General features: G+C 30.7%; 2 protein-coding genes and 1 pseudogene across 8 annotated transcripts; all 3 read right to left on the bottom strand.

The window, feature by feature from the left end:
- Positions 1-52: 52 nt before the first annotated feature.
- LOC149514139 (piriformospora indica-insensitive protein 2-like) lies at positions 53-2,310 on the bottom strand. Its single transcript, XM_089746679.1, has 3 exons — positions 2,003-2,310; positions 1,651-1,890; positions 53-1,301 (listed from the first exon to the last, which is right to left on the bottom strand). The coding sequence occupies exons 2-3, from the start codon at positions 1,876-1,878 to the stop codon at positions 249-251; spliced, it is 1,281 nt and encodes a 426-aa protein (XP_089602805.1). The 5' UTR covers positions 1,879-1,890; positions 2,003-2,310; the 3' UTR covers positions 53-248.
- A 2,522-nt stretch (positions 2,311-4,832) lies between these two features.
- Positions 4,833-9,901, bottom strand: LOC111284670 (putative serine/threonine-protein kinase WNK3; annotated as a pseudogene). The gene is made up of 7 exons (XR_016329360.1): positions 9,585-9,901; positions 9,348-9,385; positions 9,008-9,235; positions 8,690-8,913; positions 8,435-8,592; positions 6,533-6,931; positions 4,833-6,372 (listed from the first exon to the last, which is right to left on the bottom strand). The product of XR_016329360.1 is annotated as a putative serine/threonine-protein kinase WNK3 (transcript).
- A 1,039-nt stretch (positions 9,902-10,940) lies between these two features.
- On the bottom strand, positions 10,941-15,497 carry LOC111284677 (manganese-dependent ADP-ribose/CDP-alcohol diphosphatase-like protein). 6 transcript variants are annotated; one of them, XM_089746680.1, is made up of 3 exons: positions 13,112-13,306; positions 12,854-12,965; positions 10,941-12,121 (listed from the first exon to the last, which is right to left on the bottom strand). In XM_089746680.1, the coding sequence occupies exon 3, from the start codon at positions 12,099-12,101 to the stop codon at positions 11,136-11,138; it is 966 nt and encodes a 321-aa protein (XP_089602806.1). In that variant the 5' UTR covers positions 12,102-12,121; positions 12,854-12,965; positions 13,112-13,306; the 3' UTR covers positions 10,941-11,135. The 6 variants fall into 6 exon arrangements, with proteins under 6 accessions (XP_089602806.1, XP_022729276.2, XP_089602807.1 ...); XM_022873541.2 differs by having other exon boundaries at positions 12,640-12,965; XM_089746681.1 differs by lacking the exons at positions 12,854-12,965; positions 13,112-13,306 and adding an exon at positions 14,485-15,497.
- Positions 15,498-27,526: the final 12,029 nt, after the last annotated feature.

Consider the following 27,526-nt stretch of genomic DNA (forward strand, 5'->3'; position numbering starts at 1 on the left):
ATCAAAAACAAAAAAGAAAGTTTGATTTTTTTTTTCCTCAATAATTCTCAGGTTTGCATATAACTGGCATGTTCAATATATAGATTATTGCTTGAAAGGACTTCCTTACTGCTTTAAGAATTAATAAAGATAAAAACCCTCGAAAACCCATTAAGTACTCGTCTTGAGCTTAAATACATGAAAAAACATCATAATAATGGGAATAGCATTGCTTCTTGCTTCCTTTCAATGTAGTATGGACTTTCTTGTTAACAAGCTTGAACCCCATTAGGAACATGGCTTGATGATGAGATCATTTCAGCCTGATAGCAAAGCTTTGAATTGTTCCAAGCCCTGAACCGTCTCCCCATTTTCTTATAAAACCCTTCTGAGAACTCAAGCTTCCCTGTCAGATTGTTTCCATTAATGTAAAGAGCACCAAGGCTGGGTAGAGTTTCAAGCTTTGGACACAGATTTCCTGACAGATTGTTATCATTAAGTCCCAAATATCTTAACCTTTTCATTTCTGTCATCGACCCTGGTATTATACCTGTCAAACCCACATTGGAAAGATCCAAAATTTCCAAAGTCTGCAAGTTTCCCCATTGAACTCCCATGAGGTTACCGCCGAGAGGGTTGTCTGATAGCACCATTTCTTTTAAGGAAACCATTTCTTGAAATGACTGAACCAATCCACCTGAAAAATTGTTTCTGCCAAAGTCCAATAGACTGACATTCTTTAGGCTTCCAATTTCTTTAGGTAGCTTTCCCTGTAACTTATTGCAGCTTAAGTCCAGTTTTAGGAGTGAAGTGAAATTACCCCAAAAAGCCAACGACAATGACCCTGATAGATTGTTTCTGCTTAAGTCCATTATTAGTAGCTCAGTTAACCCTCCTAAACTTGGTGGAATCTGACCAGTGAACTGGTTCCCAGCAAGTACAAGTTGCCTCAAATTCACCAAGCTGCCCAGTTCTATAGGCAACTCTCCTCTTAATCCATTTTCTAGTAGCACTAGTGATTGGAGCTCTTTCAGGCAGCCAATAGAGGTTGGAATTGTACCAATGAGACCGTGATTTGATCGAAACTCCAAGGATTCTAAGCTGTTTGAGAGTCTTTCCCAGTTTGAAGAGGGAATCCTAATGGGGTTATGTCTAGGTGAGAAAAAGCAATTGAAGAATGAGAGTGATCTTAGGTGAGTAAGCTCAAAGAGGTGATGTGTGAACTCTGCATTCTGGCTACACTGGAGAGAGTTGTCAAAAACTAGACCAATGTTCAAAACAGTGACATGCCAAAAGCCATCAAAGAGATCACAATAAACTCCCTGCACTTGATTGTTGAAATACAAAATCTTGTATTAAAATAACAATATTGAGGAAAAATGGGATCTAAGATACTTGAAATATACACTAATAGGAACCAAAAAAGTTGAGCCAAACAGGTACTAAGTAGTTGGTTGCATATGGTTCTTATTTGCTTGCCTGCAAGACTTGATTACCAAGAAAAACTTGAATACCCCACAATTCCTTTGAATCAATTAATTTCTGCCAATTTTTTCTCACTCAAATTGGACAAAATTAGCTAAATACTTATCAGAATTGATGTTCATGACCTTTATATGTTAAATGATGAGTGTAACATGTATATATTCTGATGAAGGGATTTACTGAAACCTGTATAGGTGTCCATCCGCAAGGGTCTGGGTAGAGATCCGAGCCATTCCACCACTTCCCCACAAATCCTTGAATAGCAGAATATAGGGCCTCTTGCTCTTTCTTCACCATTGGTGCTATAGAAAGGAACTGATCCTGATCATCTTGGGATTTGCACTGAACAAACAACACAACCATGAAAAAGGGAAAAAGCAATTTCTTGTTTGTGACAATGGGATTAATCTTCATGGCCTCCTGTTCCTATATATAAGAAAAGGTTTATACCAACCGGATAAAGAAAGCAATGCAACTTAACAATATGAAAAAGGATTACAAAATGTTAGATTGTCAGGTTTTCAGAGAAACCTCGTACAATATAAAGGAAAGGAAACTCATCCAACTGAAAGCAAAAATGGTAGCCAAAAGAAAGGGCAAGGACAACAAAGCTTTAGCTGCAGTTTGCAGGCCAAAGTAGATTAAAACACAGATATTGGAGCCCAAAATTAAATCAAATAACAATAGTATCAGCCTTTAAGTGAAAAAGAAAGTGAAGAAGAAAGCCTTCAAATCACTAGTGACCTTTTGCCTCTCTCTCCTCCCCATACTGCTATATATGTAGCTAGCCAGGCTTTTTGTCACTCTGCCTCCAGCCTTCTGCTTTTAAGGCTAATGAAGCTGTTTATTAAAGAAAAATTAAATGCAGTTTAAAAAGATTTAGAATTATTTGATGGGTTTGCCGTTTAGAGCTATGTATAGGGTTAATGCTGTATATTTTGTAGTGGTAGGGGGACCATTCTAGCATGCATGCATGCAGTCATTACCTGTCTGCCTAGACAAAAGCATATCTCTAGGACTAGAACTAGAACTAGAACTACGGCCTTCGTCTTTTTCGGCTTTCTAACCATATCAAGTCTCATTGGAGTAGAGGCAGCTCATCCATAATGGTGCACGGTTTGCAATAACATAGAGTAACTTTAACAGCAACCAATCCACGCACATTATATTTAACCTTTTACGCATCAACAGTAGGGTTGGTCTTGCAATCCGTATGCTTCATATTTTGCTTTGACCTTATCTTATAAGGTCAGTTTTTTATTATTTTTTTTAAATTGGGATTCAAAGAAGTTAAGTTGGATGTTTAAAAAATTTTTTTGATGTCTAGTTTTATGGATATATATATATATATATATATTATATAATTTTTTAAAATCAAATTATATCCGGACCTAGTATATATATATATTATTTATTATTTATTTAATTTTATATTTATATTTAAAAGTTTTTTATATTAAAAATAATATTAAATAATATTTTATATTTAAAAAATAATAATTTATTAATTTTAAATCAGATTAAATTAATTTTAATTAAATATATATGAATCAAATTGAATTTAAATATAAAAATAATATTTTAATATCAAATCAAATTGAATTTAAATATTAAATTTATAAAATCAAATTAAATTTAAAATAAATAAAAAATTTTTACACTCAGATTCGTTATCATCTTTGATCAACGTTTATAAATGATAAATCATAAATCGAACTGTTGAATTGGAAAATTTGGTTGCTATCGTATAACTCCATTTCAATTAAGTTCATGAGTTCAAAACCAAAAAAGCAGACTACTATTGCTGACTTCTGACAGCATAAACCACCACCCCTCATGCCCTGGAGCCTGAAATGAATCTACAATAGACAATAACTCCCCCAAACACAGCTTACAATTTCCATTGTTCTGTGCTCCCAAAAGAGCAACCCTTCTCGAAATCTCAAAGCATGCCAAGTTTTGCTTTGCAAGAAAATTCTTGAAATATATATTGGAAAAGTGGAGTCAACCGTGGTGAATCCTAGGCCCTCGCCAAGGTTAAGCTCCATTCAAAACCATCTAAGCATTCAAGAATGATAGATTGGGAATTGGGGAACAGACCCATATTAGTTAATGTTATTAGACATATTCTTTTTCTTTTTTGAAGTAATGTTGAGTCTTATTTTTGTATAATATATAAAAGGAAGATGAAATATATTTATTAGTTAAGGTTTTATATGTTTAGTCACAATGGAGTGAACACTAACAATTGAACATCAAAATAATTTCTCTTATACATATATAGTCTTTAAATAATGGTAAGGTTGCTTCTTTGTGATTGGAAGGTCACGGATTCGAGTTTTGAAAATAATTTCTTTATACAAATACAGAAAAATAATTGGGTATTATGAACCTCACTCCAACTCTTGCAATTGACCCCCGCCAACAACGATATCTTGGCCTCTTTAATTCAATCATAAGTTAATATTAACAATTGGTTTGGGTAAAAATCTTAACCACCACCGTTAAATCTCATATGCATCAATTAAACTTTTTTTTTTTTTTTTTGTTATAAATATGGATGACAACGGATTAAATCGGAATAGATTTTTACTCCGCTTCGAATCCGACTTAATTTTGCATATGTAAACTCAAATCCGACCCAATAATTTTTTTATTATTTTTTATATCCGAACCCGACGTGATAAGATATTATATAAAATTATATCGACATGATCCGACCTAAAATTAATAAAATTTATTTTTAATATAAATATAAAATTAAATATATATAAAAATATATAAATAATTATAAAATAAAATAAATAATTAAAAAAATTATTTATATATATATAGATATATCGGATCGAATAAAATCGAATTTACCTAAAACTCAATCTAGATTTTTTTTTCATGTCATTCAACTCGACTCGACACCCGATTTAAAAAAAAAAATCGATCCTAAGAGATCGGGTCAAATTGAAACCCATCAATTACGAATTTTTTTACCGGTTACAAATAGAAGCTCATTGGTAGTTTTTTTAATCTATTTTAACTTTTACTTCTATTATGCGCATAAATTTTCAAACTCACTCTCAAAAAACCATACCACATCACTCGAGGAAAAACTTGACAATCTTCGAAAACCATATTACACGTCATTTGTGGACACATTGCGCTCATGAATCCTCACACCATGTTATCTAAGTTAAAGCTCAATTAAGTATTATATGATGGTTTTCATTCCGGTGGTCGTAGCAAACGTGTACGTGTACGTGTACATGTACATGTATATGTATATGTGTGTATATATATATATATATGTCTATGCGAGTATTCATTATTCCAATAGATTATATGCAAAAAATAATAATTCTGAGACATACATAGATACTAAATCATAATAATTCATAACAGCCCTACGTTTATGCAAAACCACATTTCCAAAAAAAACTTTTGGGGTTACACAAGCCATATTTCCAAAAAAAAAAGAAAAAAGAAAAATGGCAATGCAAGGCATTGGTCTTGTACAGAAGGTAATTTGAAACAACCAGACATTCGAGAAATATGATAGAATCATATGTACAAGTATATGCTTCCTAGGAAGTTTTTGAAAGAAATATGAAACCAAAACAGATTTTAGAAAAAGGCAAAACTCAGGCATATGCAAAATTATATCACATAGGCACATGACTTGCAGGAAGAATGCCTCACCTCAATAGTACCAGGCAATTTGTGGAAACCAAGGTTTCTGTTGAATCTTTTCCTTTCAGCCTTACATGGGTTGCCTTTCAGCCTGCTGGATAGCTACATCAGACATTCCTGCAGATTTATCGGCTACCAAGATAGACTGTCCAACTTTACCAACAAAAAGAAAGCTCTTTTAAGCTTTACTGGAGTATCTATTTGTATGATCACCATCCCTTCTAGGCTGTACAAGGTTATCTTTTCAGTGAAATTAGATATTTGAGTATGAACATAGCTGGACTATTATCAAACTGCACGATGGTGAGACTAAAAGTGAATTCAAATTCCATGTAGAAGCTTAGGTATGTCAGATGCACATTTAGCGGTTTGTCTCATTTTGAATAGTACGTTTTGGAATCTTCATCTTACATGTATCTAAAACCTTTTCACGGATTTCTGGAGAAAGTTCCTCCAGAAGGTTTGATATGGCTAATCCGTGCTTCTTCTTTATTTCATCCAGCTCCATTTGCTGCTTTACCAACAGAGACTCGAGTCTCTTGGTTATTACCATCACTCCTGATTCAGTATCCTTTAATAGCTTACAGTTCTCTCCTGATGGACGTGTTCCATTACCGTCATGCAGATTTTTCCCAGATGCACTCAATTTTATGTCCATGTCACCAGGTCTGCTTCCATCTTTCACCTTGCCGTCATCATCTCTGCCATTGTGACGTGTGAACTCATTCTCCAATAGTTCAAGTGAAGTACCACTGTTTATTTTACCTCCACTATCATATCTATCATTTGCTTGTTCAACATGTTCAGCCAAGCTATCTGCAGACCTTACAAAATCCACATGGAAAGCCAAGTTTGAAATGCCAACCCAAGCTGGAGAGTTTCCACCAGCTGCCTTGGGTGAGTCAGACCAGTACCTTCGACCTGATGGCAAAATCTCCAGTGAAAGACTACCAGGAGATGAGACTGGGTCATAAGCCAGTGAAGATCGATCACCCTTATTTTCAGAGATATAGTTACCAGAATTTGCAATTTCTCCAAAACTATCAATAGGAGTTTCTATTGGAACCCAATCAGGAATATGGGACCGGATTTCAGTTTCAATCATTTCACCAATTGTAGGAACATCTTGATCTGTTAAGTCCAACTCCTCAACCATTTCACTAGCAACAGCAGTTGCTGTATCTGCTTCAACATCAAATGGGAAGTGGATGTTGTGAATATGACCTAGGAAAATGTGGAGGGCTTTCAGTTTTCAATAAGAAAAACGATTATGAATGCCAATGAATGAATTATTCCCCTGGAGTGAAAGGAGAAAGAACTGCCAAGAAAAAGCAGACAAAGGTATAAACATATGAGTGTGTGCGAGAGAGGAGAAGAGAAAGACCTGTGGAATCTTCTATCCTTAGTTTCAGAAAAATTGTGTTAAGGTCTTTCCTGTGACCTTGCACTTTGACATCCACACTCGTCTCAGATTGAAGATCCTTGGTCCTCCCCCTGAAATTAGTCTGATCAGAACTGCTATCTGCATATATCATGTGAAAATGTTAGGGCCAAAATACTCAAAAGCCTTCGAGCTCCAAAAAAGCTCCGCAATTTTACCTGAAATATGGGCTTTAGGCTGTAAAGAACGACCTACGCTGTCATTTTCCTCATTAGGTTGGAGAAATCGATCCCCTAAAAGTTCCTTAGCAGACAACCGTTCAGAGACTTTAGCAATACATTTTTCAATAAATAACTTGACTCCAGGATCAGTCACTTTTGCCAATGATGCTGGCTTTATTCCCTGCTCAAGGAAGGAAAGAACCAAGAGAATCAAGAAGCATTGTGTTGCATTATCCACAAATGTATTTAATACATGGAAACAGCTACATTACCTAATATTTCAAGCACCAAGCAACTATGCCCATTCCAAGACATTGATTCTACCACAAATTTTGATAACCAAATTTGATTTGATACAAAACTCAGAAAACTGAACCATACAAGTTGATAATGACAGATCGGCGGGTCAGAAATTTATTTATCATCAATTTAGTTATTGCCCACAGTGAAGCAGGGTATGTATTTTAGTCTAAGGACGCCCCAGGTCTGCATCTTTCCTGGTTAACCAGGCTCATCAGTACTCATCATCCTTTCAATAAACCTCATCAAATGGAAAACTAGCAAAAGCTAGCATAAGGCAAAAAGAACATTCTATCTAGTGTAGACCCTATGTATAATTTTGAGATAAAGCACATACATCACCAACTTAAGCCCATCCAATTCAGTTAAATATCTACTACCTTAATTCTTGGGGTTTCACTAACCAAACAGGATTATAATATTTGGATACTGTAGCAAAGTCAACATGTGCAAAGATTTAACTTCTATAGACAAGACAATTCCATTAAATACGTGTGGGCTAAAGTGGCTCAGCAATAAAGAAGGAAAACATACACTGAGTAAATCAAGGGATTGAAGAGTGGAAGGAGATAAAATTCCGAAGGCCAGTTCAGCTGGTTCAGGTCATAGAGAAAAAGTAAAAGATCATGGACGTTGATTAATTTTAAGTGAACAAATTCCAAACTTTTATCTATGCGGATTATCCTCTAAACACAATCAACGGCATCACAATACACTGCCTTAACTCTGAGTTACTAAAACTTAGCTTGGATTGCTTGTATTCTCAATAAACCAAGGTTGACTTGACCACTGAAAAGTGAAGTGCAAAAAAATTACTGCAGCTAAGAAGGACAACAACCTCTCACCTTAATGAGGAAAGAAACTTGAAATTGCTTCAGAAAATGACATGACCAGTGAAAAGAAAATTCTAATTCATGGATCAGTTCAAGAAACATAGCCAAATTTTTTCCTTTTTTTCTATGGAATGTAGCCAAATGTCTTGTTTCTTTATAACATCTAAACGTTCTTGGTAAAGGGAAATTCATAGAGAGTAAAAAGGATACATAAAAATTATTTAGGCTTTCAATCAAGACCTGAAAGTTACAAGTTAACAAACAAGGCCATCTCAAGGCATGCCTCATTTAGTGAATAAGAACAAGCGAGGTCTAGGTTTTAATTCCTTTGCTTAGGTAAATAAGGCTGATCTTCTGTTCAGAACATGACAAACCATTCTAAGGGAATCAACAATTTCTAGGTACCTGTTATTGCATTATGCCAAATTTCTCGAACAAACAATGTACTCATGGATTATAATCAATCAACAAACGATGGTACGCAAGGCACAGAATAAAGAAGTAGCCAATCCATAAACATTTAAAAATGGGAAAGATCATGAATGCCTTACTGATGTCACTTTCTTGAATATTTGAGCTGCATTAGCACATTCAACATAAGGATACTCAAAGGTCACTAACTCCAGCAAACACATGCCAAAAGCATAAATATCTACAAGCTCATTATATTCCTCCTCATAGAGTTCTGGTGCCATAAACTCTGGTGTACCTATATCACATAAACAATTGCTTTATTATTTGTATTCAAATCTGTGATGGTTCCAAAATCTTGTAGCATTGACAGTTATTGAGGACATGATCCCTACCAATAACACTATGCGCTAAACGAGCCTGGCAAAGAATAGCAGCCAACCCTAGATCCCCAATCTTTACCTCACCTTGGTTGCCATTGACAAAGATATTATCACATTTCAGATCCCTGTGAATCACTGGTGGTTCGTGACTATGAAGATACAGCAGACCCTCCAAGATCTGCCTAGACCATTTCTTCAATGCCCTTAAATCAACATGCTTATGCTTCTTTCGATACCTACACAATCAAACATAAAATTCTCAAAAAAATCAAAATGAAATGCAAAACTTTAAGCACATAAAAAACACACATCCGAATATCAAAAACTTACTGTCGCAATGTTCCTGAAGTGAAAATCTCAGTGATGAAGTTGATATTTTCATTTTTGGTATCGATCCATGAATTATAAAACTTAATAATATTCTTGTGCTTCAAAGTTTTAAGCAAATGAACTTCTGAATAAAGACGCTCCATATCTTCAGAGTTACGCAATAGATCCGTGACCTTAACCTGATTCCATGCTACTTCTATACCTTCCAGTTCATCAAATGCTCTGTATCTAAGTTCCCACAACTTGATCAAAGATTCAACAACAGCCTCAACTCACAAATCAAGCCTCAAATACATTAAAATATAAACCAAAACAAGTAAAGAAAGAGAAAAAAAGATACACTTTTTTGAAAGCCCCTCTTCCTAAAACCTCCTTGTACTGCAATAAGCAATGCAAAAGACAAAAACCAAATAACCCATTAAAGGTAACATCAATTAAGATTATCCCAAATGCAAATGAACATCAAATATTAAATGAACAAACTTTATTCTAAAATGGGCCACTTTATTTAAATCAAACTACAAACCAAAAAAAGAAAGAAAAAACAAAAGGCGAGCGAAACTGTGACAGAACTAACCCGACCGTAACGACCTGTAGGATCGATCTCCACGAACTCAGCATCAGAATCATCTTGTTCTTGTTCGGACGATGTGTCCTGCGCCATTCTTGTCCTTTCAAGCACCACCTCAACAGAAAAAAAAAAAATGAAAGAAAGAAAGATCAAAGTTTTAAGAAAATTTTAATTTCTCTGTTTGTTTATATAATTAAAATCCAAACTGTTTATAGGAAAATAAAGCAAAACAAAACCCAAGATGTAGTTTCAAAGAAAAAAGATCTTGAAAGAGAGGTGGGATGGGATTGGAGAGGGAGTTGTTTTGTCAAAGAGAAGCGTTTAATGGTACGGTGACACGGTGCGTAAATGATACATCCGTCAAGCTACTTGGGTGCGGCTACGATAAAATTTTGATTCGGCTCCATCCAGTCAAGCTTGAACAGCTTGTTTTGTCGATCTAATCTAACTTTCAGCTTTCTACTGTCCGATTAGAATAATTTATAAAATAAATTAAAATTTTAAATTTTAAATATTTTTATTATATAAAATTATTATATATATAATAAGTTAAGTTTAAGTTTGAATTTAAATATATAATTAAATTTGAAATAAAGAATGAAAATTAAATTTATTTTTATTAAATGAGTATAGTTAAACAAATTTTAATAATTTAAATTTTATTTCTAATCGATTTTAAATTTAAAAATTAAAATTTGATAAAATTTAAATTAAATTTAAAATAATAAATTTTAAATCAAATTCAAATTCAAATTCAAATTTTTTACTTTTATCAATTTGGATTGATTTAATTTTCCTCTAACTGTCATTGACTCGCCAAAATAAACATGAATAATCATTTCCATTTTCCCGTTTCCAGTATTTACTTTTTATTTTTGTAGGAAATAAATTTTGGATACTTTCCCGTTGGCGAAAAAAAAAAGGCCATTGAAATTTCTTTTTTTTTTTTTTCAAAAAATCATGACGTGGATGATGGTGGTCCACAAATTTAATTTCAACTTCCACTAAGACTTTATTGTAAATATTATTAGATTGTATCATAAATTTGGAGCTTTTATTTTATTTTAGTAAACATTGAAAATCAACGGATTCAAGATACCAAGGTTGCCTATCATTCTATAAATTCTTAATCATCAAGTTATTTTTTAAAAAAATTAATCATTAAATTATTAAAAAATAGTATAAAATAAATTTAAATTTAAATTCTAATATTTATAATTTTTTTATAATTATTTATAATATTTATAATTTAAAATTGTTATAATATTTATAACAAAAATCAGCAATCCGAACAGAAATCAAGTGCCAATATTAGTATGTCTAAAACTAAACATAACCAGGTATTATCAGCTGAAGAAAATATGCCCAAAATCAATGATTCTTGATCCAAGCAATTTGGAAGAACATTGAACCCTTTGAAAGTCCAAGCATTTGTCTGTCAATGTAAATTACATAACATACACTCGTACATATATTTTTTTCGAGACAACATACGCTCTGCATCTTTGATGAATGAATTGAAGGATGTTCCCGGGACTTATATTCTATAAAATTTGTCTAAGGATGGAAGCTGATATTGGTGCTTTTCATTCTATCTGTGCCAACAAGTGATAACATGTCATCATAAACATCTATATACCCAAATGCATCAGTACCAGGTGGACATTCTAAGGCAGCTTCAAGCACTCTGTGATGAATTCCGTGAGAATCGATTGAATGTCCTCCTTCATGATCATGTCCTGCTAGGCAAACCTTCACACATCGGAACCGGTGAATCACATCCATTACTTGGTCATAATTCCATAGAAGTGCTTCTTGGCTTGATGCACCAGGATCTAAAGGCAGATGACAACATACAATCACTTTCTGGTTCGAATTTGTTGCATCCTGAAGTACACCATCTAACCATTCCATTTGCTGTTTTCCAACAGCTCCATTAAACATAAGGAACCTTCTATCAAGGCCTTTCAGTCCCTCTGGGCTGTTTTTATCTGAATTTGGGTTTTTTTCACTCAGGAATTTCAAGGCCTCCAATGTATTTGGATGGTCATGAGGCCACCCGATTGCACTGATATCATAGCCATCCAGTACAACAAATCTGTATTCTGGTGTTGGTGAAAAGTCATAGTAGGCGTGGCCACCACCAAGATTTGGGATGTTCAATACAGGAAGTAACTTATCCCGAGGAAGATTGTAAAGACAATGGTTTCCAATCATGTGATACACATGACCATTAAAATTTTCAAACTCACCGACTGCCCTTTTCACAGCATTTAGAGATTGATCCTTGGGACAATGCCCATCAACAATATCTCCAAAATCAATCGCAAAATTAAGATTATTGTGGTTGTTCCAGCTCTTGACTGCCCTTTGCAAAACAAGCATACTATGTCGATAATACCGAGGAACCCCAAGGAATGAGTGGCCATCAGGGATATCAGCATACTGCACATCAGAAATAACACCAAAGGAAAATAGCGGATGCCTGCCTTGCCCATTTGCTAATCCATTTGCTGACCCCATGTGGAGATTACTCCTTATTCCTATCAAATCACCATATCAATGACAAATTTTGCAAGGCTGAATGGAGAAAGAAATTAGCAATGGAATGGATTCTTTAGAAAATTAAAAACAAAAGTCAAAAGAAAAGAATTATGCATGATAGCTAACAAGCGAGGCAGAAAGTCATCATCCAATTACAGCCATCATCAGCCCATTAGTTAAAAGTTATAGCAATGTAGACAGGAAACAAACGCATCAACCATTTTTAAATGAAGCAGTTTTGCTCACCTGGCCATCCGAGAAACAGAAACCCCATTGCATATATATTCACCAATTACCAAAAAAAAAAAAAAAGGCGCTAGTATTGTCAAAAAGAAGAGGAAAAAGCTATCATACAGCCACTGTAACAATGGTTTACTACAGCCAAAGCACTCAATTAAACTAGGCTTATGTAGAAGCATAACTGCATATCAAGATACTGAACATCGACTATGTCAATCTTAAGAAACTGATGAGAACTTTAAAGTGAGAAAATTTCTAAATCTTTCTCAAGTCCAACATTTTAGGCCAATTTGCCACCCATGACTTGAAGCATAAACCAAGCACAAAGCTTATGATTCACAGGAGTAACAATCTTCTGCCTTTGTGTGATTGTGCCGGTGAGTGAATTTAGTACAAAAAAGGGTAGGTGGGTAAATTTCCAGGTTATCGAAAGAAGTTAAAAAACCCCATTGAGGTTACACGAAACCTTAAAAACCCAGATCAAAACCAACCGGAAATCCTCCATACAAGACAGAGATAGTGGCAATCAATCCAACAGTCAACAGATTTCTCTTTCTCTGTCTCTCCCTCTCTCTGGCATCTTCACCACGAAAGCTTCCCTTTCTTGAGAGGACCAAAGAGAGATTAAGCATCCAAAACATACAAAACAGGAAATTAAAACTATGATATATTTTGCCTTTCAACAGAAAATCAAACAACATTATGCAACAAAAAATGGAAGGGGATGTCGGGAGGAAGGACGGACATACCCTTTTTTTATTTGTTTCAATTGTGTGGATAAACGCAACCTCCAACAGATGACTTTGATGCAGATTGTTACTGAAAATGGGAAAGAGATGGGATGGGAGTCTGATTCGAGAAGGTTTTTCTTGCGGATGTGACCTACTTTTTCCGATTTCCAATAAATAATGAAAATAAACGTGGGAAAAGTTAAAGACGAGTTGGCTTCTGTAGTTCTAGTTAGACTTGAGAATCGTGCACGAAAAATATTGATAATTTGTATGTTTTAATTTTATTTTATATAAAAATTATATGACATAATTTTATTTTTTTTAAAATTAATAAATAAATTTAATTAAAATTTTAAATTGTATTTTAGATTTATAAATCTAATTTTAGTTACATTTGGTTGGAACACCGACATTTAGTTGTTACATAGAACATTGGCTGCCGTCCATTTTAACTTTTGAGATCGATCTGGACAGGTTGATGCTAAAAAAATTTTCTCCTGTATAAATTAGTAAATTTTATAATTTTTACATTTACAATTCTTTTTTAATTGTGTGTTTATTTCGTGATGATTTTTTAATAGGATATGATTTCTTTTTATTGAATAAATAAAATTTTATATTTATTATTATATTACCAATAAATTAAATAATTATATTTTATTAACGAATAAAATTTATTTTTTTAAAAAAAATTTTATCACTTCAAGTATACAAAAAATTATATCAATAATTCAAAAATTTAAAACTCCTAATAATGTATAAAAAAGATAAATTATTTAATTATTAGTTTTTATAAAATTAATAATTAAAAATAAAAAAAATAAATATTAAGATTTTAATTTTTGATAAATTTAATTCCGAATTCAATTATTAACGTTTCTATAAATCTTGGTTTGAGTTTGAAATAATGTTATTGTATTTGAAAGGAATAAATATTTGTGAAAGTAATTGATTATATATTATCAAAGAAAAAGATAGATAATTTTAAATATTTAATCAGCAAGACTTAATGAACACATATTTTCTTTATTTTCTAGATTGTGCACAAAAAGGTTTACAGCTGATAAGGAAAGAAAAAAAAAGATTAATTTTTAGTGAATAATTAAAAATATTTACAAACTACAAATGTATATTTTAAGATCAAATTGATGACATACAAACTAACATGAGAGTTAAATAAAATTAATTGATTTATATAATTATTTTTTTAAAAAATAATACACAAAAATTTTAAATTTGAGTATCGTAACCATATTATTAAGAATTTGTCTTGAAGACGATTTCTTTCTGTCAAGTTCTTGTTCAACTAGAATTGAAACTTAGGATCTTAATACCACAAGGGAAATAAAATTAAAAAAAAAAATGGGTTAAAAAATCAGCAAAAACCTAACCTCAGCCTCGGCATAGATCCCTTTTGGCTGAACACCCTCGGATGTGACCACAAATGAAGGAAACGGATCAAATGGTGTCTTCTCTTCCTTTTGAGCAACCAAGGCCCCGGTTCGCTTCTGCATACTAAACAAAACATTGTGCCACGTGTTCACACGAGACCTTTCCCCACCAAGCAGCCCCACGTTAAGCGCCGCCAAATCCTCTGTTTTCAATCCCATCACTTCCAAGAACCGAAACCAAACATGCACAGAACCCTTTAATAATCTCGGAATCGCTGTCAACCCAAAACCTCATCTTCCCTTCAGAGTCCATCTGAGCATCGAGCCAAACTCGGGTCGTGCAGCCCATGACCCGGTTCGAGTCAGTCCAAGAATAAGCGGAGGGAGGAGAGAGGAGAGAAGCATAGTGAAGCAGACGCTTTACACGATGGAGAGGCTCTAAAAGGGCTTGGAATTCGGATACAAGGGTGGAGAGTTTACGTGGAGGAAGATGAGCAGTCTGTGAGGGAGACAGTGCGACAGCAGAGCAGACAAAAGAAGTAGGCTTTGAAGGAAGAGAACCAGGAGGCGAAGATTGGACACATTTGAGAGATTTAAAGAACTTTTTATGGGTTCTGGGTGTTTTATGGAAGTTGAAAAGCAGTGATCTTGGGTTGGAATTTTGGGTTCGAGAGAAAGAAAAAAAGGTGAACAAGTAGAAGAAGCTTTCATGGCGATGGTAGCAGAGAAATCCATAAGAAAGAAAGATAAGGCCTTGAAATGCAGATCAAACTGAGAGAGAAAGAAGAGTGTTAAAACTGTTAATGGATGGATATGCAGAGCAAAGAAAGCAGAGCCGTTTGTTAAATAACAGGTTGAGGAGATAAGCAGAGCAAAAGGGAGACCACCAAACACGCTATAAAACAAGCAGCAACAGCAAGCCAGCAAGTAGGCGCGAAATGAACCCAACCCAACTCCCAATTCCCAAATTCCCGTGCCATCGTTTGAAAAGAAAAATTTTCAGCCCTTTGGGAGTTGTAAATTCCCTTTCTTTCTTTTTTTCTTGGAAAAGGACTTGCTCATGTGCCTCGGGGTCATCGAAGGATTTCTTGACATTCCCATTGGGTAAAAGAAAAGAATTTGCATTCTTTTACCCCTTTATTTGGAAATAATACATTCACGCCAAAAGCCATGCCATCCATTTGAAACGTACTTCTTATTTTCCTTATCCCAAAATTTTACAAAGAAAAATAAAAAATTGGATGTCCCAGAGCTATGAAATGTCTGCTCTCTCCTTTCCCAATACATGTATTTTTTTGTCAAGTTTTTAATTTTTTAATTTAATTTTTTTATCTTATTAAATTTTTGGACAAATTACACCATTAGTTACTCAATTATAATTGTAATTTTAATATTGTCATTAAAAATTTAAAATTATTAATTTAATTGCTAAAATTTGAGTAAATTTTTTTATTACTCAATTATTAGTATCTAATAATGTATTAACATGATAATATCATGTCAATTATTAGTATCACGTGACATTATTATGTGAGTAAAATTTATTTTTTTTAATTTATATTATTGTCAGTAATGTCACATGACATATCAGATAATGTTATAATGTTATATAGTATCTGACAACTACATTGTTAGAGATTAACGATTAAATGACAAAAAAATATTTACTCAAATTTTAGTGATTAAAGTAAAAATTTTAATAAATTAAGTTACTATTTTAAAAACATGATAATAATTGAATGTCCAATAATATATTTTACCCTAAATTTTTATATAAGAATGTGAAATTTGTGAATTTTTTATGTGTGTATAATTATATGATAAAATTTTCTGTCATAAGCAACATAAAGAAAAGAAAATTTTCTTAAGCCCATTTTCAAGAGTGACAAGAAAAACATTCATCTTCATAGTTTTGAAACCAAAGTTTTAACAGAATTAAGCACATAAATTCTTTTAGAAATCAAAGCCTTTGAGTTCATATATATTTCTTGGACTTGGTCTTCTAGCAGTGATTATTCTGCTGATTGCAGATATCTTTGCTTTTAGAAGCATTAGGAAAAGGTGTCATCCTACGAGTTTTCAGCTTTATCTACTAGAAGTTCAGTGTCATCAAATGTCTCACATGATTTTCCTGATAGAATATCCAAGTTAAAGCAGTCATTAACGAATTTAAGCTTCGAGGAGCTCAGGAATGCAACTGAGGATTTCAATGAGGGATCCATGACTGGTAAAGCTGTGTATAGGGGGAAAAGTTATAGTTCCTATGTCGCAATTGAACAGATGAACACTGATGAAGCAGCTCGCCATGTCATCTACATATTGACAAAGATTTGCCATCTATACATTGTGAAGCTTGAGGGATGCTGCTATGGTACTAATCCTTATCTCGTGTTTCAGTTTGCAGGATATGGTAGCTTAGGGACTGCCAGACAGTGACAGGTGCAAGATTTCTTTTTCAAAGGAGTCAACTTATAATATATATAAAAAATTGCATACGGATTTACCAATTTTATCCACGGGTGCCAGGGACTTATTTTCTAATCTTCTGGGTGTCCATGAATACGCTACTTCGAAGCATGGATCGGTCTGCTAGTCTAATGCTAATGCTAACGCTGATTACATGGGAAAAAAGAACTCATAGTGCTTTCGATCTTTCAGTGGATCTCCATTACATACATTACTCCACAAAACCTTCCTTTATCCATCGTAACATGCACAGTAGAAATGTGCTTGTAACCATGGATTAGGGGCAAAAATTACTGGGTTTAGATTAGCAAAAGCAGTGATTTGCAGTGAAGAAAGTGGAGAAACTAGCTGGAATGAATCTATAATTGTGGGTAGAAAGGGGTACCTGGCACCCGAATACCTTACTTATGTTTGGCTTCCCTCAAGGTAGATGTATTTGCAATTGGAATTGTTTTGCTTGAATTATTATCGGGTAAAGAGGCTAATGCAGATGGAAAATTTTTGGCGATGGCGGGGCTTGAATGTTCTTATGGGTACATGGAAAAGTTAAAGGAATTAATGGATCCCATTTTTGAGAGGAATTATCCATTTGCTTGAATGTTTTTTGCATTCTTGGCCAATGCTTGTGTTGAGCTGGCTCCTCATCATGGATATAATGTTATAAAGGCTCTCTCTCAAGATTTGTATGACTTTCTTTACTGTAAAACTTCGTTTAAGCTTCTCATGTCTTTTTCTTCTTTTGACCTGAATTGTAGCCAACATTGTTGCAACCAAGAGAATGGATCCAATGGAAACAAAGGCTACGGAGTTAAAATCCATTTGAATAAAATAAAAATTACTTAACGAATTTTAACTTCTATAACTTCTTTCCAGTTTTGCTGTCAAACCAGTAAGAACATCTACGTCCATCCCAAAGATGGAAAAAGATCTTTGAAGCAAAAGGTTCCTGAAAGGTCCATAACCCTCGACTCTCCAAAACTCTTGTTTCCATATTTTCTTTCATATACGTGACTGATAACAGATCTGCTGACTATATATGTTGCTTGAAACGGTTTGAAACATCTCAGAAAGTCAGAAAGGTCAATTACAGATTCACTGTCACTTGCTTTGCGTATCCTTTAACCATTTCCGAAATTTTTTTCCGCCCTCAAAAGCTGAAATTTGAGTTTATTTTTTGGGTAAAAAGTTAAGGAAGTAATATATTAAAATAGTTAACAATAGTTCTGTCTAACATTCAAAATTTTTATTTGTTTATATTCATTTAATATGTTTAACAAATTATTGTGAACAACATTTTAAAGTTTATTAATTAAATAAACACTGGGATTTAAATTGTGATAACGGTCAAGTTTTCGGTCGCATCGCGTTTATCACGGTTGCGGATATAACGGAGACCTTCGCAGTCATTGCAGCTATTGCAGTCGTGAATTTTTTTAAATTTTGCTCAACTTGCTATAAAATATAATAATTTTAATTATTAATCATAAAACCTCTTATTTTATGGTTTTTAAAGTAATTTATATCATATCATATGTTTTATTTATTTAAGAAAAAATATTTATAGTAAAATATTCATATTTAAAAATTTATTTATATGATAATTAAAAAATAAAAAGAGATAAATAAATATGTGAAAAATAAATAATCATAACGAATAATATATTTAATTATTTAATTACCGTACTCATCAAATTATTACCGAACTATATTATGCATAAATCAAATAATAAGTGATTAGGTATTCATAAATTAAGTAAGAGCATTATTATTTATGAGTCAAAAGAATTACTTTTTATGAACTTACAGTAAATCAAATTTGACAGCCTCTATGTTATGGTCGATTTTCAACAATAATAATCGCAAGTCTACTTTTCTTGTCTCTTGACTAAATTGCACAGACCCACACAACTTCTTATCCCTTCACCTTGCATTCAATAATTTTTTTTCTCCAAACCTTCATCCTCATCCCCATCTCTCAGTTCTCTTTTTATTGGGTGTGTGCTATCTGCTTGCTTCTGTAAACCTCAAGTTTCACTCTCATCTTTTATCTCTTATTTTAAGTCCCAACCACTCTTGCCTCATTCTATTAATGTAACATAGCCCAATCTAATCTCAAACACACAAAATCATGATAAATTTGAAAATTAAAAAAAAAGATAATTTGAGTGTTGAATTAATTGTTTACTTTAAATTGCAAATATTTGATTTTGATTGAAGTTGAACTTGAGAGAATTGATTTTTTTGAAAGTTTAAGTTTTGTGGGTTTTTTTTTTTTCTGAATTTGTAAATTGATGTTTATTTTTTTTTTCTTGTTGTTTTTATTTTAAATTTTTAAACAAAATCAAATGATTTTTTTTTTGAATTTTTGAATGAAAATAGGAATAGCGGCAATAGCGGGCAATAGCGGACCGCTATTGCCGCTATTCACCGTTATACCGCAATTCACGACCGCGATTCATCCGCTACAGACGAGATTCAAATTCTCTCCCGTTTTTTCTCCAATAGCGGTGGCGGATAGTGGCGCGACCGCGAAATAGCGGCCACGACACCGCTATCCGACCGCTATTTGAATCCTTGAATAAACATATCACAAACTTAAAAAAATTCATGTTAGATAACGAATGAAACGTTCGATAAATAATTTGTAAATAAATTTGATTTTTGTTTATTTATTAAGTTTAATATATGATTATAAATAATATATCAAAATTTGACAATTAAAAAAATATATCACAAATCTAATAAAATTCGTTTATAATCTATTTATTTGGTTTCAACTGAAGCTCTACTAAGATCCAATTAAAGCATACCACTGAACTGATGAAGTGTTTGAAAGATAAAGGCCAATGTGTTTTATATTTTTTGAATGCACTAGAGGCTTAAAAATTGATTGGACCTTAAGGGTCGAGTGGAAATATTCTACTCACACCACAACATACTTTCCTTTTTTACCTATGCACTCTTTTTTTTTCTTTTCTTTTTTTTTTTTAAATTTTATCCTTAGGACTATAGTGCAGGGACGAAAATGTCCCTATCACTTTTCGCCTTTGTTTTGTCTTTTTATTATATATTTGTTTTTTGGTTATTTTAGTTTTTTATTTAAATATTTTCAAATAACATCATTATAATTATTTAATAAATCATTTATATAATTATTTAATAGATTTATTAATTAATAAAATAAATAGATAAAAATCATAAACAAATGATCAAATTTTAATTGAAAATATTATTATTAATTTTTAATAAATTTATTATTTGTTATAAAAATTAACTCATAAATGTAAAAAAATACTAAAAATTTTATTATATACAAGTTTTAATCTAATATCATTAATGGTCATTTTCTCTTCTCATTATGCGTTACTTCATCACTATTATTACGTTTGCATTTAAACACATATCTTATCATTGATTTTAATCTTATAACTATAGTATCTAATCTCACTATAATAATAATTAACCTTACTTTTACCACTATTTTTAATCTTACAGGAGTCAATCTCACTGTCTATCCAAATGAACTCTTACAGCAAACAATTTTTCTTTGCTTTTCTCCAAATTCACCATAAGATTAGTGTTTGATATATAGAGATCATTCCAAAAACTATGGTGATTAGACCATTATGTGTGATAAGCACTTTAATTTTATGTGACATTGATTTTGGATAATCAAGAATGCTCATATAACTATTTTGAATGGTAATTTAATTTTTATTTAAAAGAGTGAAAAACTTTTATCATCAAAATTAAATGATATGTAAAATTAATTATTGTCAATATTATCCATTTAATATGTAAATTAAAAACTTGTTATCTTTTAAAATTATAATTATTTTATATTATAAGTTTTTATATTTTAAAATTAATATTCATTATAATAAATTCAAAAATAATTTATTTATTTATTAAATAGTTTATATCTATAAACTATAGATAAAAAAGTATCCCTAAAAGTCTTAGGGAATGACAACTGTTTTTTACAGTAAAATAACTATATTACCCTTTATTTTTGAGTTAATGATTAAGGGCTGTGGTTCCTCTAAAGGTTTTGCAATTAATAATTGTTTAGAAAATAAATGAAGAAAATGAAGAGAAAAAGAGTAGAGAGATCCAAATAATTTTTTATTTATTTGCATTTTTAGGTTATTATTCGTTTGATAGAATTGTCTCAATGCATGTGATCACAATTTTTATTTTTTAAAATTCTCTTTATGATTTTAAGGTCGATTTTTTTTAATTTGATTATGTTGAGTTTTTGTTAGTCTTTTCTTTTTTTAATCTACTTTTGCATATCTTACACAAAAGTAATATATCTTTACATGCATCTTCCCTCTAAGTTTGTGAAGGAGTTGTGTTATTTGACCATCCAAATTGTCATTTGATTTTAACCTTGATTTCTTGGGTAATGGGTCTAAGATTGTTCATTTTAACATCAATGATTTTTTGGATTAAATTTGATATTCAATTGTAACATTTTTATTACTCTGTTTATTTGTCTATGAACTTTTTCGAATAAAAAGAGATGAAAAACATTTTCATTGTTGAATGCACTTTTCTATGAGTAATAATGATTTTCTCCGATAAATTTTTTTCAAATATTATATAGATTTTATAAATTTTTTTTACAATATTTATTCATAACAATAATAATAAATTAAAAATAATATAAAAATTAAAAACCATGGTGAAACGTATAATATAATCTTTTTCTTTTATTAACAAATTAATAGATTAGTTTTATTTTTTAATTCAAATATTTTTTACATTATTTATATTTTAAAAATGAGTTTACCTATTAATAAATATATTTATTAATTTAATAATCTAATAATATTTTATTATAAAATAAATAAAATATTATTAGTATTTTAAAAATTATTATCTTTAATTAGCATTAAAATCATTAATTATGATTAATTAATTATCATTAATTAGACAATCATTTTGTATAATTTATATAATTATGATCAAAATTGCAGGTATTATGAACTCCGAACAACATCATTCACTTTTATTAAATATGCACAAGACACACCTGTAGGCTAAAAAAGAAAGGGAAGGGACCCAAATAAATAAAGTAAAGTGAGTGACACAAAAATTCACGTTAATTTCAATCAAAGTGGGCAGCATGTATATGAAGGAGCTACCAAGTTGGCTATTCATACCAGTAGTAATATTTCAATTACGTACACCAATTGAAGACAAGTTCTTGATGATCTAAGAATGATATATGACAATCGGTTGTGGTATGTTTATTCAACTGTTTCGTAAAATTTGTTAAATGATCATTTAATTAAAATTCAATGTGTTCATACTAATTGTGTTAAATTACTTAAGAATGGTTTCACGTCCTAATTGATTGTAAAAAGATTGTGTTACAATCTACTGAGAAAGCATTCAGAGACTTTAAAAGCAGATTGATAACCTAGTATATTTTACCGTTAACTGATCAAGGTGATGTATTGGCTGTTCCACCTGCATCATATGCAGATATAGTAAGTGTTCAAGATTGGACAAATTTTGTTCAATAATGGTTTTCAAAAGATTTCTCAGTATGCAAACCCATTACCAAAAAAAAGTTTATAAGTCTTTATACAATATATCCTTTAATCTTTATAAGTGATTGACGTAATTTTTTTCTTTTATAAAAAGTCAAAGAAAACCAATGGAACATTCGGGTCAAACAATAATATCACTATTGGACAGTGAAAAAGAGATATGCAAATATGAAGTATGAGTTTGTATGTATTCGCACACTTATTTTATACTCATTAATGAATATTTATTAAGATTCATTTCATACATTTTGATTTTTATATTACGATAATTAAATAAGAATGGCGAGCTCTGGCACTGAAGTTTTCAGATAGGATGTTTGGAAACAAGGACATCTACGGAAGGATAGATCTTTTATAGATAAAACAACTGAAAAAATGACAAAAAAGATTGTATGTATAACTATTTTTTTAATATCATATATGATTAACATTGTGGTTGTATGCATGACTATATACTGGCTTGTATAGATTTATTGTTATAGCCCATCTTATTATTATCTTTCAAGGTGATTATATTGTCAAAGTCAAATCTGATGAACTAACAACCCAATATGGCAAATATCTATTTTTTTTAGCATTAGGCGCTGAAGAAAAGCCTAGTCGATTTCGTGGGGTTGATAAATTTGTCTTGTTATCAAAGTTTTTTTAGTAATCAATTCAAAACCCCACGAATGAAAAATACACAATATGAAGCAATCATTGATCAACAATAGTAACGAATTGATGACCAAGAGCAACGCCTCAATGAGCAACAACAAAGACTCGTTGCTTTGGAAGCCATGTTTGCAACAAATGCAGTATAGCATACTAGTAGGCTAGTCCGATAGCATTGTCCATGTAGGACAAGCTTTTGTTGCAAGTCAGGTAACAAACCCATCCTCCTTTACCACCAATGAAGTATGATTTTGTTTATCAGTTTAATATTAATTTGTTTATTATATTTATTGATTTGGTTTTAATACTTATATTTCATTAAATATTATAGCAAGATGTTAGGACTCAGAGTATGACCCTTGCTCAGGCTACCATGGATGAGTTATCTAATTATTCATTGAAACATTTATCCAGAAGAAACTTCATAACCATTGAGTTTGAGGAAGGGTTATTTGATAAACTATCATTTTTTTTAATTGAGGTTAAAAAATTTTATGAACTGGATGAATTATCAGCTGTTGATATTGTTCCTTATATGAAGTTAGCTTATAAATACAAATATACACATTCAATATGTATTAATCTATATTACAATGTAATACTAACTAGCATTATTGATTGTTATCATGCAACTTCTTATATAGAAAGCTCAAGAGGAGATAGTTGACTAACAGATTTAGATTCATTGACCCCAACTTCATTAATTAGTAGAGTGACACAGTCACTTGTTGTGTTAATTGTGTGATTGAATGCATGAAAAGATTAGCTAATTATTGTTTGCCCCCGTATAATGTGCACTAAGTTATATTCCAACTTTACCCAAATCTAATCTGATGCATAATTTGAGTATATCATTATTATTATTTTGTAGTCGTCATTGGGTGCTTATTGTGATTGACACCAAATTCTTAATGTCACATTTACTTAATTCAGTTAATTAAATGGCAATGCCTAACCTCGATATTCAAACTTTTATAAAGAGGTATTATTAAAAACTGCCTTTAATAATTCAAACTAAAAGTTTATTGATTGGATTATTGAAGATGAGTCCGACCAAAAACGCCTTAAAAAATCAATTCAATATTTTTTTTATGGATTATTAAGAGCGTTTCTCTGTCAAAAATGCCTTCAATATTCTTTTCAAAATTTTTTAAAGCAATTAATGAATGTATTTTTGTCCAGAAAACTCATAAATAATCAATTACAAATAATTTCTACAAAGACTAAAAAAGGCTAAAAGGAGTGGTCGAACCTACCACCTTAAGGTTAATATCCGTGATACTAAAATTTTGATATGATATTTATTGAAGGCGTTTTTGACCAAAAACGTCTTCAATAAGCTTGTGAAATTTTTTGGTGAAATTATTAAAGGCGTTTCTTATAGAAAACGCCTTCAATAATAGTATTTTTTTTATGAGGAGATTATTGAAGGCATTATTTGCCAAAAACACCTCAGTAATTCTCTATAATTTTTTTAACGAAATTATTCAAGCCGTTTTTGTCAAAAATGCCTTTAGTATTCACTCAAACTTTTAAGACTTGATTATTCAATGGATTTTAGTCGATAAACGTCGTTAATATCAAGTTTTTGGTGATTTTTATAAGTAACAACACCGCTATTTAAATATTTAATGGTGCTTTGATAATAAATGCTTTAAGTTTTATAAAAACATGTAAGCTAGACTGTCACTAATATTTTATTTTCTTATAGTGAATAACATAAAAAACAATAATATTTCATTATTAAAAATTAATAATTATAATAAAATAAAATGAATTTATCACCTTAATAATAAAATTATGTTAATGATTACATTACCATAATAATTCTATAAAAGATATAAAATGCTACCAAAGAAAAAATCTACGTTATTAAATGAGATTAAGCTTGAAGAAATGAATAATGGAGAAGAGAAGACAGGACTGGACAGGATTGAACAATCATTAAATTCAACAGTAGCCAACATTGTTGCCACAAATTTTCTGGGACCATTTTATTTTGTACTTTCTGTTGTAACTCTAATTACATGAATCAAAATCGAAAACACATTCAGCTTACTACATTTGATACTGAAATATTAGCCCACAAATTTTGATGATTAAAAAAAAAAGAATTTTACTGTAGAGATCAAATAATTTTCTTCTGTTAGCACAAATTATTTATGTATTAAAAAATCAATTAAAAGATTTCAAAATAAAATGAAACAAATCTTTTTTTTTTTATCAATTCAAACATTCTTTAAATAATTTTTACCCAAAAAATTCTTTAATTAACCAATTAAAAATAAATTTAATTAATCAATTAGATATATGCTATTATTCTGGGTTTGTCTGTTTCGGGCTGTTCAACACTAAAACTTTTGTGTTCATTGTACTTGTTTTTTATTATTTTTTTATTAATAAAATTTATTTAAAAAATTTTTTTTTTGTCTTGAGACTCTCAATATTTGATAATTATTTTGAACATTGATTAATCCAAAATTAAGTGGGAGCAGACTTTTTGGTTGATTTTTTATTATTTATTTATGTCGAATATAATAAATTTATTAAAAAATTATTATTTTATAATCTTAATGTGAATTCAAATCTGAACAAAAGAATAAGTAAATTTTGTTTACCACTTAAATCAAACATGTGTTGGTTGATTTTTTTTTTAATTTACTTTCTTTAATTAATAACCTTTCCTTATTTCTTAAATTTGACTTACGGAGATTTTAAAAATATAAATATGCAACATATGCTTTCAATATACAGTAAAAGTCATTTGGCTAATCCTAAATGAAATTGAATTTGATATATATACTATTTGAAAAATAAGAATTAAAAAACAACAGTTTAAAAAATAATACAATAAAATAATATAGTTTATAGTTTTAAACATAATAAAATAAGACAATAAAAAATAATATAAAATTTTTTTAAAATAATATGATTTAAAATTTTAATAAAAATTATATATAAATTTGACAAAAAATATATATTTTATATTTAAAATATTAACACGAATTATAATATGATAATTTTTATATTATATATATATATATATATTTTATATAAAATAAATACAATATATATATATATATTAAAATTATCTAATTTAGCCAACTTTCCATGGGCCCAAGTTAGCGTTGGAATAACGCAATTTAGAGTCAATAAATCATTCTAAATGAAAACTTGCAAAGTTTATTTTGTAAATTTTAAGTTAGAAGAAAATTTGATAATTGTAATTTGAAGTCATCAATTTTAATATTGACTGGACATCATAATTTAATGTTTATGAGATAAAATATAATTTTTTATCGTGTAAGATTTAAAGAAATCACAACTTTTTTTGTATTTTTTAAACAAGATTATCATCCGATACAACTGAGAAATTTCATTTTAGAAAATTTCAAGTTTGTTCTTAGATGAATACATGGGGTTCCTCTGTTGAATTCAACTTGGGAAATATTCAATCGTGGAATGAGGCAGAGGCTGGAGATGGTAAGAGAAATATCTATTTGGGACTTGATAATTTTAAATTAAACATGATGACACGATATAAAAATGATATGAATAAATTTATAAAAATAACATGATTTAAAATTTTAACAAAAAATATAAATAGATTTAATAAAATAAAAAATATATATTTCATATTTTTATGTTGACATTAATTATAACATATAATTTTTATATAAAACGTAAAATGAATACATAATTTTTTAATATTTTATATGACATGAATACGTGTATTATTAAATTTACATTTGGCAACTTGGGGTTGAATATTCCTTTGATGTACTCCGCAGTTGAATGACTTTATCACCGTTTAGATTACGTTGATGGAAGACAGGACTATTATTCAACGGCTGAGACTGATACGAAAACAAAATCTTCTTGAATATTTGTATTCTAAAAGAAAAGAATTTTATTGTCGTATTTGATACGTTCTTCGTTTAGATAGTTGCTCATTTTTTTCAAGTTAAGATGTCACGTGCACAAGAATTTCCAAACAGTAATAAACGCAAATTACTTTATTTTCAACGTGAAAGTTATGTTCATTTGGGACGATTGCAAAATTTTTACTATGAAAAAAGGACATTAAAAAAAAAAAAAAAGTCCCTTTCGAAATGTCCCCAAGGCTCTCTTTCGTCCAACCCTTCATCTCTTTGGCTAATTCCTTGTCTCCTTTGACAAAACTTTCGTTTCCAACTTAACCCTTCATTTTATAAGGTTTTTTTACTTTTTTTTAAGAAAAAGATTTATATGAAAATTTTTAAATGAAGTTTTTTATTATAAATGATTAAATAAAAATTAAAAATAAAAATAAAAATTAATAAATTATTGGTCATTTTGCCAAGTCAAGACTTCACCTCCAC

The sequence above is a fragment of the Durio zibethinus genome, chromosome 17 (assembly GCF_047325235.1).
Source record: "Durio zibethinus cultivar Kanyao isolate XHJ-2024 chromosome 17, ASM4732523v1, whole genome shotgun sequence".
In the NCBI taxonomy this organism is placed as follows: Eukaryota; Viridiplantae; Streptophyta; class Magnoliopsida; order Malvales; family Malvaceae; genus Durio; species Durio zibethinus.

What these genes read in the sequence shown, in the direction of transcription:
- LOC111284677 (XM_022873515.2), bottom strand. Translation starts at nt 12,396, where the DNA reads ATGGGGTTTCTGTTTCTCGGATGGCCAG. An exon ending in TCTGTTTCTCGGATGGCCAG is followed by an intron (nt 12,122 to 12,368) that starts GTGAGCAAAACT and finishes GTGATTTGATAG; the next exon opens with GAATAAGGAGTAATCTCCAC.
- LOC149514139 (XM_089746679.1), bottom strand. Translation starts at nt 1,878, where the DNA reads ATGAAGATTAATCCCATTGTCACAAACAAGAAATTGCTTTTTCCCTTT. An exon ending in GCGGATGGACACCTATACAG is followed by an intron (nt 1,302 to 1,650) that starts GTTTCAGTAAAT and finishes AATCAAGTGCAG; the next exon opens with GGAGTTTATTGTGATCTCTT.